Raw genomic sequence first — 12,229 nt, 5'->3', positions numbered from 1 at the left:
AACTATTCAGTTTAGAAAAAAATGATATTAGAAACCTCAATATCATTTTTGAAGACCTATCCATAGATACCCCACACGTATAGGTTTGATGAAAAAAAAATTTTTGAGTTTCAGTTCGAAGTATGGGGAACCCCAAAAATTTATTGTTTTTTTTCTATTTTTGTGTGAAAATCTTAATGCGGTTCACAGAATACATCTACTTACCAAGTTTCAACAGTATAGTTCTTATAGTTTCGGAGAAAAGTGGCTGTGACATACGGACGGACAGACAGACGGACAGACAGACAGACAGACAGACATGACGAATCTATAAGGGTTCCGTTTTTTGCCATTTGGCTACGGAACCCTAAAAATAGGCTTTGACGATCTTCACATTGGAGGCTGGAGTAGATCCGCACGACATCCGTTGAGCGAGCGCGGCACCTTTGCCAGATAAAAGGCGCAAGATTCAAAAGTTGTACAAGATCAACCCTTTTTGCGCGTAAAATTTTAAAATTTGCCACCATTTTCTACTGACAAAGTTGGCTTGCTAGGAGAGTATACACGTGGCGTGAATTAGCGCTGTCACACTCGCACACTGGGGCGGAGTTCCGATTCCTCACCGCACAATCTCACCACTAAACCGCGTAAGCACAGGGTCGAACTATATTCTCCCTAATTGGATAGGAAAAAGTAGACTGCAGTACTCAGTAGTTACTTGTAAAATTTAATAATTTATTTCACGATCACAATTTATGTAGCTATAAGCGTTATGTAAAATACCGTTTAAAGACGTAATTACCTTACTATCGTGGGAGATAGACAATACACTACAAAAACTCAGCTCAGCTAGACCAAGATAACTTGGCAGCGATTTTGATAGCCCAGACCTTGGAGGATACAACTAAACGGAGTAGCCATTAACAGGCTTTCCCCTCTGTCGAAAATAGGCGGCCAACGGTCATACACAATGTATGGACTGACGTTTATCTGACATGGCTATTTTTACGTTACGCATACATTTGACGTTCCCCTCCCCCGCAAAAATCGGCAGACTGTTTTGTACAGAAAATTACAGATATGGCGTCTCCGTTTGATTATATCCTCCAAGGCCCAGACGGTGCAAATGTTATTTTAAACGTCAAACTTCTATGAGGGTATGTATGACGTTTAAATAACACTTGCACCGTCTTGGCTATCAAAATCGCTGCCAACTTAGCTCTTGGTCTAACACTATAAATATATTTAATCATAAATACAGCTGTGTTTCTGTCGCGATCTGTAAAATTCATAGGACGCTAAACTATACAATTAATCCACGATTCCTTCTGAGGATACCGGAAATTTCATTGCCAGCATACTTTACAGGACTTCAGACTGTCATCCAGACTTCCACTTATGCCACGATACGTTCACAGATGTTACGTGTACATTATATCATAAAAATCATGATTAACCACTATCATAATTTTAACTTTCTTCTTCATAAATATTATCACTCTTCAGCAATCATTCTTTTTATTCGTTTTTTTCGCACCTTTCTTACTTTTCGGTGCCCGCTTGAGTCCGGGCTCGTGAAACCGCCGCATGTGCTGCAGCATCGACGAACGTTGCACGAAAGTCATCGGGCAACCCGTACAGCTGTGCGGACGCTCCCCGGTGTGTAGCAACATGTGCCTCGACAGAGAGTTCCGCTTACCAAACCGTTGCTTACACTCTGGACATGGATAAGGCCGTTTATGCCCGTTAACATGCTCCGTTAATGCACTTTGCGTCTTCAACTTTTTTTTACACTCCGGACACTCATATGGTCGTTCCCCAGTATGCATTCTAATATGTGTTTTCAGTACGCTTTGGTATTCAAAGGATTTTTTACAGTATTCGCAGCTATAGGGTTTTTCGACGGACTCTCCTCTACCTATCTTCTCAATATGTTCAGCGGAGTGCTCCTCCCATTTTTGCGCGTCGGTGAATTTTCTGGGACAGAAAGCGCACGCATGGAGCGCGTTATCATGCGTTCTCACATGAGTAAGAAAGTCAGCACTAGATGAAAGAATCCGACTGCAAACATAGCATGGGAATTCTTCTTTTTCCCCATGATCGCGTTCAGAATGCCGCCTCAAATCAATAAGAGAGCGGTAGCTCTCCTTACAAATATTGCAAGAGAGGGTATCTTCCTGCGTATGCTTTTCGGCGTGCCTGTGTAAATGCAATAGCACCGGGTATCGTTGGAGACACACGGGGCAAGGGTAGAGTCGCTCGCGGAGGTGGGTATTCAAATGTTCTCCGTATTTGTCTTTGGACCGGAAGGACTTGGGGCACAGGTCGCACACAAGAGGCGGGCCGGCGTGCGCGCGCCAGTGCGCGAGCATGAGGTAGTGGTGCGGGAAGCTAGCGGAGCACACCTCGCACGAGTGCTTCATGACCACGCCGTGCGTGAACCGCATGTGGGCGCTCATGCTGACCTTGCTCCTGAAGTTACTTCGGCACATGTCACAAATAAATTTTGGATTGGATTTGATCTTCGGCAGTTTCTGGGAGACGATTTTCAGGATCTTTGCTGGAATTAGATAAATTCGAATGTTAGATTTGATAGAACATGGAGTTTTATAAAGCTAATTATAGTTCAACTACTAAAATCGATGAAGTGTTCAAAGAAAAATGAACCCAACATTTCAACAGCATTCTGGAGGTCATTGCAAAGAGGCTTGAGAATCCTATACTGGCGCATTGGATTAGCCAAGTTACAGGATTTCGTAAATTTAGAAAATAGTTTAGGTATATACATATATATGTAGTTGTATTTAGTAGTAAGTATATTATGTACAAAAATTAACATTATTCCTAAGTTATACTAACAATTATGGATGCAAATCTGAAAGAAATATTTTTCAATTTCAATTTCAAAATTCTGCTAAAACATATTCTAATAAGTATTCTTCTAAAAAAATATATATGAGAAATTTCTCACCTGGTGGAGTGCTAACAGCAAGAAGAAAACATTTCTTCATTGCAACTGGATCTGGTTGTTTCCTCCCATATGTTTTCAGAATTTTAGGCATATTCATAATTCTTCTTATTTTTATATTTTCCGGTAGAGGGTTTTTCTTTATTACCACAGGAGAATTATCTTTTACTTCAATGCTGCTAGTAGCTTCTGGAGTCTTATCTTTTACTTCAATGCTGCTAGTAGTTACTGGAGTCTTATGTTTTACTTCAATGCTGCTAGTAGCTACTGGAGTCTTATATTTTAATTCCATGCTGCTAGTAGTTACTGGAGTCTTATGTTTTACTTCAATGCTGCTAGTAGTTACTGGAGTCTTATCTTTTAAATCAATGCTGCTAGCACTTATTGAAGTCTTATCATTTGCTTGAATGCTGCTAGAAGTTACTGCAGTCTTATCTTTTAATTCAATGCTGCTAGTAGTTATTGGAGTCTTATCTTTTAATTCAATGCTGCTAGCAGTTATAGGAGTCTTATCTTTTACTTGAATGCTGCTAGCAGTTATAGGAGTGTTATGTCTTACTTCAATGCTCCTAGTAGTTACTGGAGCCTTATGTTTTACATTAATGCTGCTAGTAGTTACTGGAGTCTTATCTTTTAATTCATTGCTGCCAGCAGTTTTTGGAGTCTTATCTTTTACTTGAATGCTGCTAGTAGTTACTGGAGTGTTATGTTTTACTTTAATGCTGCTAGTAGTTACTGGAGTCTTATCTTTTACTTGAATGCTGCTAGTAGTTACTGAAGTCTTATCTTTTACCTCAACACAATCCTCAGTGTCACTAATTGCCTCTTCTTTAATATGAATTTCTTCCGTGATCAGTATTTTTTCTGTAATAAAAAAATATTGGTTAATATCTAAGTGCTTGCACAGTAGGTAGTTTGTAATAAAAACCGGCCAAGTGCGAGTCGGACTCGCGCACGGAGGGTTCCGCACCATCAACAAAAAATAGAGCAAAACAAGCAAAAAAACGGTCACCCATCCAAGTACTGACCCCGCCCGACGTTGCTTAACTTCGGTCAAAACTCACGTTTGTTGTATGGGAGCCCCACTTAAATCTTTATTTTATTCTGTTTTTAGTATTTATTGTTATAGCGGCAACAGAAATACATCATCTGTGAAAATTTCAACTGTCTGCTAGCTATCACGGTTCGTGAGATACAGCCTGGTGACAGACGGACGGACGGACAGCGGAGTCTTAGTAATAGGGTCCCGTTTTTACCCCTTGGGTACGGAACCCTAAAAACTATGATTAAGATATTAAAACGGATAATTCTAATTGGATTCTAGATTCTAGATGGACATAATGGTCCTTTAACAAGAATGTAGTTATTTTTTAGACGATAAGTAAGATTCATTTTGTACTTACTTTGTGGAGCTTGAACATTCGCAACATTCAATGTCTGCTGCAGTTTAAGGATGGGAGCAAGTTCTTCATAGTTCTGGCCCTCCACATCCTCATTTTCACTATACCTTGAGTCCATTTTGCCATTTACATTATTGCAATTTATTTTTTCAACCTTTGGCTTTACTTCCACAGCTATGTCCTCTTCAGATTGCGCACAATCTCTGGGAAACCCGTCTATATGTTTCTGTTCTGAGTTCATATATTGTGAATCATCCTCTGGTTCTATTTTAATAGTGATTTTTGGAGTTTCTAGCATGATTTCACTTAGATTGGAATTCATGGAGGCATCATTATTCATGACACTTTCATCTAAGAGAGTATCTATACTTTCTTCTTTAATTTGAACAGTGTCTCTTTTTTTGTTTGTATTAATTTGGTGTAAATTATTGTCAGTTAAAGTGCCTTTGTGTCCAGCTACATTTTCTTTAATTTCCACGTGATTATTTGTTTTACCATATTCACAATTTTGGTCTGAATTATAACTTGCATTGGGAACTATATTTTCTTCTTTAATTATAACATAATTCTCCCCTGCTCCAACTTTATTCTGTGATTCAGACTTTTTTTCTGTTTTAATATGATTTTCTATTTCAACATCAACATCCATGATTTCAATGTCATGAAAACTCTCCATGATTTCTTGTTTAATTTTAACATGATTATTGAATAATAATATGGAATTATTTTGATCTGGAAGGAATAATAAAATATATTAATTTCTAGGTGTAACATATTTCATGGTCATACACCAACCTCACCTTTACATAATAAATTAAGTATTTAAGTGTTATTATATTGCCTCTGTACATGCTATGGGCTGATAAATTCAATATTAATCATTACAAATTATAAACTATGTGATGTGTTGAGTCAGTAGCCAGTGGTGGACCTAGCAAAGGTCTAGAGTTACCAGTGATTTTGATAACCCAGACAGTGCCAGTGTTATTTAAATGTCATAATCTCGAATTTATCAAAATAGCTACCAACGTAGCTTGGTCTAACTCTATAAAACTGCGAAACAAAAAATAGAATCATAATAAACCAACTCACGTGATAATGCGGCAGCAACATTTATACTGTTTGTACCAGCAAGTTTATTTACCGAATCAGCAGATTCCACTTTTTTCTTTCTGGTATACTGTCTAATTACCTGAAAAATTAAATGTTTGCATTTTCATTTAATTTCTTTTGAGCAAAAAATAAAATTAGGTTAAAAATCCACAGATTTTCATGGTTCCAATTGGAACCCTAGAAAAGTCTTCAGTCTATGATATTATAATCTGCTCTGATTTAATCAATAAAATGAAGGATCTCTATAGTCATGAGCTATAAATTCTTTACTTTATGGAAAAGAAACTGGCCTTTTTTATTGTAATCCTTCAAACAATTGCAACAACTGATCATTGCATTGGCCTTAATAAAAATTATTAAATACTGTCCAGAGGAGGTTTACCAAACTGTGCGGCGCGGCACCGTGGTGCGCTGCAGACAGTTAAAAGGGCCGCCATGAGGGAATCCTCCTCACCATATGACCTATCTATTTCTAATAGCCTAGCTAGGTTAGGGTGCAGATTAAATTTTAAACTTGCAATTGCGCCACAGAGTAAAAAAGAATGGGAACCCCTGGTTTAGAGAATGTAGAAGGTATCAAGTGCATAAGTAAGCTTTCAAACTTAAATTGAATTTCACATTCTGCACAATGATTTCAATCAACAAAACCTAGTAGAAAATAAAAATATGAATTTCTTTCCTGACTGCTATGTGGTGGGGTGTGGAGATCTCTAGTTACCTTAGAGACTATCAAAGGCTCCTCTTCAGGTTGCAGTAGAAGGTGCAGCCGCGACCCCTTCGGCTTTGTAGTCTTCGCCTTCGGCGCTGGTTTATCATCCCCTTTCACTGTGTTAGCACCTAAACGTGTTTTAGCTCGCGTTTTCATCGTGTTAGCACTTAAATGAAACGTAAATGTAGTTCATAGACTTTTGTTTCACTGAATATGAACTATTTTGTGTTTGAATTAACATAAAATCAAACAGATAACACCGGCGTTGGTCATGTTTTTGTGACTTGTGTTCAGATAGTGTTATTTGTCTATTAAATTAAAGATACGATTTAAACACAGAAGCAGAATGAAGAGAAACTATAAAAATGTTAGTTTCGTACCTTTTGCAGTATTTTAAGTACTATTTGTCGTTGCAAATAATCGACTCGACCTACAACATCAAATCATTATTATTACCTACATATTTTGATTTTGACATTAACGTTTGACGTGACATTTTGGGTGCGTTCTAATTCGATAAAACTTTCGGTTGAAATCAAAGATTAGGCGTATCTATACCACGGATTTAGAGTTAATAAACTGGATCGAGTACATTGACCAAAAAGTGTGTCCACATGAGAAGTCAAACTAGAGCCCTGCATCTCGTTCTAATTAGGGTGACCATAAGACATCTGTATGTGGGATATTAGGATAACATGAAATATATCAGTAGGGTGTGTCATTTTCTAAATAAAGTTCAATTTTAAGTAGTCGGGTTTTTTCTTTCATTTGTAGTCGGCCTCTTTAGGGAGCGTTCAAGTATTACGTAACGAATTTGGGGGGAGGGGGGGGGGGGGGGTCTTGTAAAACGTTACGAGGCGTTACAGGGGCGGGAGGGGTGAGTTTGAACTACGCGTTACGTAACATTGTTTTTTAACCTTTCAGAACTTTTCGCCATTTTACGGTAAGTACTTTACGCCACATAATTGTGGCCTTTAGGTAAAAAAATGGTCACTTGGTGGTTACGTCACGTTTTACTAGGGGGGAGGGGGGGTACAGAAAAACGTTACGGCGCGTTACATGGGGGGGAGGTGTCCAAAAATTGCGTTACATAATACTTGAACGCTCCCTTAGCACTCACTCATGGTATGTTCATAAAGGTAGGCTTCCCTTTTGTACACTTCAGCTTTTTTTAAGTGTAAGCGTCATTGAAGATCTGTTTAGCAAATATGACGTTTTTTTTAAAGTTGGTGCCTTTTTTCTATTGACGGAAATGTGTCCTACCTATAAAGAATCGATTGCATATATATAAACAGTTTGACACACCTTTTCCGTAACAAAATATTATGTATAAATGAGAGTCTGTAATGTTTAAGGAGTTAAGCACTTTGGTTTTTAATTTTGGCAATTGAAGGGATGTTTACAAAAACAACATAACTGACTACACTGGTTGACACCTGAAACGATTAACATGTTCTTAAAAAAAATGAGAACCGCTCTAAGCAGTTATGTTGTTTTTGTAAACATCCCTTCAATTAGGTATTCTATAACAAATCTTAAATTAAACATGCCGAAATAAAGACATACCTATTAAGTTAAACTTACTTTTACATTACCTACGTTAATAATAAGAATTCTGTGAGACCGATTCACAACGTGCCGACATCATAGTCACCCTAATGAGTTTGACAATGTTGTCTTGTATTTTTATAGTAAAATGTAATCATTGTGGCTTTCTTGTGAAACAATATTCCACAATTAGCAATTATTTCACTCCAACAACCTTTAACACAACATTTCTTCACAATTTTTAAGAAATTTCGCATTCACGTGTTTTGAAGAAATGTCATCAAATTGGGGATACCAATTAATATTTAAAGTTACTACAAATCCTACCATACTAAAATTTAGGTTTTTTTTGCTGTGTATGCGCTTGGTTTAATCAGTTAATAATATTGGCATCATAATTATTTACAAATTACTTAAAATATATCAGAACTGTAATCTGAATATAGCACTAAAATTGTATAAGAAGGTAATTAAATTCAGTAGTATAATGATATAATTTCTACCACAGTGGTATTTTTTTAACATTGGCAACATGTGCGAGTGAGACACAGGGCTCGGGTTTTTCTATCTCAAGTGGACCGTTTTCTCTAGTCTGGTACGAACAACTTTCTGTCTCGGTGATAAGGTTCAAATTAGTATGGCAAAAAAAGTGACAACTCGCTCCAGTTTAAAAAATATAACTTCATGATCTATACATATAAAATCGTATGCAATTTTTTTAAGTTCTGTAGGGGCCTTAAAAAAATAAAAGATGAATAACGGGGTATTTATTCATCTGTTTTATTTTTCTTCTCTGGATATAGTCCTGTATTCTCAGCAAAGAATACAATACTCACTATTTGAATTCTCATCTAATCCCTACATGTTATTACATTATTTTTTATTTTATTCTTAATGAGTCATTGTTACTTAATCTCAGTGTAAAGTAATTAAAGTTACAGACAATAGGATGCTAATGGGATGGGATGATGGATGTATCACAGATGCTTGAACAGGTTATTGTTTGAAACCCCTTTTCTACCCTACCTATGTATTATCTACCCCTTTGCCTATGTATAACGTACACGGCGGGAAGAAGCTGATAACTCGAGATATTTTGTTGAAGAAATTAGAACTTTAAATTAAATCACATAAGGTTAAAATTTCTTCCATTTTTTCCCGCGAGTTATCAATATCTTCCCGCCGTGTACCGTATTATGATTGTTATAATAAATGCGTGATTCTAAATACAGGTTATTGGGGTCTGTGCTGAAACAGATGTCCTATAGGTACTACATCTATAGAAAAGTGACCAAACCGTCCAGAGGCCGAGGTCAGATTCAAACCGGCGTCTTCAGATTTCGCGGCTCGCGCCATAACCTCTATGCCACCCGGTTACGGTGGCACAATCGTCTCAATGGGGGGCCGGACGAAGTATTTAGCAGATGGCGCCATCATAGTTTGTCCTGTCAATCCCTAGAATTTTTTAATGCCTTGGAGAAAAAGGGGCAAGTTATGATGGCGCCATCTATGCAAACCTTTGACAGTTGCCAATCCCATTTCAACCCCATTTCTCGAGTGTATGCAATCTTTGAAAGGCTGGGTCACATTTGACCATAGGTAGGTACTCCGTACTAATGTAATAAGTAATTAATGAAATACTAAGTTTGTCAAATACCTAGCTTGGGAATGTCAAGGAAAAAAAACGGAATAAAACAATACCGTGAAAAATAATGCACGTTTAATCACAGAGCGCTTGCGCCAAGTCAGTAACAAAATAAATTAGCACAACAACCATACACAGGAACTACCTACTTAGTGCTACCTTAGACTATAGCCGGGCTATCACTCGCGGCGGCGCCGCGCCCGGCGCGGGCTCTGAGGGCCTACCGCGAACCACGTTCGACGTGTTGTCTCTCTGTCGCACTTGTAAATTTGTACGTAAGTAAGACAGGGAGGCAACACGTCGAACGTGTTTCGCGGTAGGCCCTCTGCCCCGCAGCCACGGCCTGATTAAGGCTAGAAACAACATTGGTGTGGCGCAATGGAAGGCAACTTGCAATTTAATTGTCTATGGCATTACCAAATTTTCAAATCTTGGTTTTAGCCGAATTCAATAGAAATAAAATTACTATTGTCGAGAGCGCCATCTATGTTGAGTTTTAACGGTCTTCCTAATTACATTGAGTGGGTCATACGTACCTACGGTAAGGGATGGCGAACTAATGGCACGGGTTTTGTTTTGAATGGTGCTTTCGGTATTTTGCCGTATACATTTAATAATATTTTTTGTTATAAATGTTCGCCATGGATATCTCGTACGGTTGATATTTTTTCGCTCTAAAATGTATATGATTTAATAATATGTTTCTAGCTTAAAGCATGTTCTGTATCTCCCATCGCCGGGTTAAACCCGAGTAACGGATATTTAGCTTAGATTGAATGTATAAGCTTATTTAATCAGGCCCGTGCATTGCAACGAATTTGATGCTCCACCCCGCCTTATGGAATGTACAAGTATTTGGCTCATGATAATCTTTTATAAATTTACGCCCCATTTAAATAAATAAAATCACATTTCAATATTATTGTATCTTTACGGCAGATCTATTTATGTTTTTACATCTTTGGTTTCATATTAAATTATATTTTTTTCAGTTGTAATTGTTATTAGAAAAAATGATTCATATTTTGGCTGATTTAACAATCGGACTTTAACAAATAGAAATAACTACAATCGTGTCGATCGGATTACTTACTAAACTACCTATGTTACATGTACACATGTATATAGTATTACAATATACCCCGAGGTACTAAATAGAGAGGCCTTACAAAAAATACCTGTCAAGTATAAATAGATAAGTATGGGAGGCCGGGGAACCGCACTATGGCCGCTCCCACCCGCTCGAAACGAGCGACAGATTCACAAATTACGATTAAAAATTCTCATCGTAGCGTAGAGATTCGTTAAATAAATTCGATAACAAAATTTGTATGTATTTACACTACGTTTCAGCACCTCGTCGCGTTAAGCGACAAGATACTTATATAATTAAATATTTTCCTACGAATATCGTCCCTACCGCGTGCGTCGTCCCTACATCTATCCTTTTAGGATACTTTTCCCCGAGGACAGGGAAAGGTGCATATAGTTTGTCAAAGGATTGTCTCATTTCAAACATAGAGAGATTCATACTATCTTTGTCTTACACTAGTACTAGCACCCAAAAGAAAAGGTTGAGTATAGTTTTCCTGGTTCTTACTGACTGACAAATCGGTTTGACCAACTAATAGTTTCCGCGTTCCTCTCAGGAGCGAGACAGCAGAAACCGTCCGAAAGGATAGATATAGTAAAGCTTTGGATTCCTCCGAAAACGGTGCCGTCATATTACGGCCGCGATATAGCGTTGACTGACGTCACTAGAACGTTGTCTATGTAAACAAGATGGCGCGGTTTCCTAGACGGCGTTACGTACTTTGATTGTCAACGTAACGTAAGATGACGGCCGTCATGACCTTGTCGATAGTTTCGTGAACGTTTTATTAGATAGCGGTGACGCCATTTTGAATAAATGACACGAGATTTGAATAAATGATTCCGTACTACGATTATTTTCCTCTTCCGATGATATTTCATCCTCCAAGTAAATTATAGATGATCAAGCAAATCTTGTCAGTAGAAAAAGGCGCGAAATTCAAATTTTCTATGGGACGTTATCCCATCGCGCCTACATTTTTCAAATTTGCCGCTTCGACCTCGGTGGATGACGGTGTGTTACGACGCCGTGGTGCTTTCCACATGTCGCCACCGTAAAGACCGTCTTTTGCTGCCGCTATATGACGGCACCGTTTTCGGAGGAAACCAAAGCTTAAACCATTGTGCGGGAGGCGCGTGCGTCCGTTAGTGTTTCGCGAGTAGATCGGACACGTAGTCGGCTATGGACCTCGCCGCGTCGCCGGCTAGGATGGTGCGGTGCGTGCCGGCCAGCTGCCTCGTGCTCAGCTCACCATCGAGCACGGCCTTAAAAGATAAAAGATAGTTTATTCAAGTAGGCATAATTACAATGCGCTTATGAACGTCAAAGCTAGGTAGACCGGCTCCAACCCTACACCTCTGCCCCGAGATTTAAATCCCCCCTCAATTGGAGGAGAGTATCCCAATATGGGACCGGCAACAAACTCGGTGGGACACATCTTTTCAAAAATAATTACATCTTATAATTAACATGCATTACGAGAAAATAAGGAAAAAAAAGCGGCCAAGTGCGAGTCGGACTCGCCCATGAAGGGTTCCGTATTTAGGCGATTTATGACGTATAAAAAAAAACTACTTACTAGATCTCGTTCAAACCAATTTTCGGTGGAAGTTTACATGGTAATGTACATCATATATTTTTTTTAGTTTTATCATTCTCTTATTTTAGAAGTTACAGGGGGGGGGACACACATTTTACCACTTTGGAAGTGTCTCTCGCGCAAACAATTCAGTTTAGAAAAAAATGATATTAGAAACCTCAATATCATTTTTGA

The 12,229-nt window shown here is 38.3% G+C and overlaps 2 protein-coding genes across 2 annotated transcripts in view; both read right to left on the bottom strand.

Annotated features, from left to right (window-relative positions):
• Positions 1–1,454: 1,454 nt before the first annotated feature.
• Positions 1,455–6,469, bottom strand: LOC134652065 (zinc finger protein 184-like). Its single transcript, XM_063507215.1, has 5 exons — positions 6,179–6,469; positions 5,440–5,539; positions 4,351–5,079; positions 2,951–3,811; positions 1,455–2,539 (listed from the first exon to the last, which is right to left on the bottom strand). Exons 1-5 carry the CDS (start codon positions 6,323–6,325, stop codon positions 1,482–1,484), a joined length of 2,895 nt encoding a protein of 964 aa, XP_063363285.1. The 5' UTR covers positions 6,326–6,469; the 3' UTR covers positions 1,455–1,481.
• Positions 6,470–11,588: 5,119 nt separating this feature from the next.
• Positions 11,589–12,229, bottom strand: part of LOC134652121 (fatty acid synthase) — a 38,664-nt gene continuing 38,023 nt past the window's right edge. The window contains exon 23 of the mRNA XM_063507289.1: positions 11,589–11,720. Coding sequence (XP_063363359.1) covers positions 11,601–11,720 — 120 coding nt within the window. The 3' untranslated portion in view covers positions 11,589–11,600. The remainder of the gene's footprint in view (positions 11,721–12,229) is intronic.

The sequence above is a fragment of the Cydia amplana genome, chromosome 11, assembly GCF_948474715.1.
Source record: "Cydia amplana chromosome 11, ilCydAmpl1.1, whole genome shotgun sequence".
NCBI lineage: Eukaryota > Metazoa > Arthropoda > Insecta > Lepidoptera > Tortricidae > Cydia > Cydia amplana.
Note: the sequence above shows the minus strand (reverse complement) of the source record. Positions and strands in the feature narration are given on the sequence as shown.

Excerpts from the sequence above, each read along its gene's own strand:
- LOC134652065 (XM_063507215.1), bottom strand. The coding sequence starts at position 6,325 with ATGAAAACGCGAGCTAAAACACGTTTAGGTGCTAACACAGTGAAAGGG. Across the intron at positions 5,080-5,439 it reads TGTTGCTGCCGCATTATCAC|ATCAAAATAATTCCATATTA; the intron begins GTGAGTTGGTTT and ends TATTCCTTCCAG. Across the intron at positions 2,540-2,950 it reads TGCTGTTAGCACTCCACCAG|CAAAGATCCTGAAAATCGTC; the intron begins GTGAGAAATTTC and ends ATCTAATTCCAG.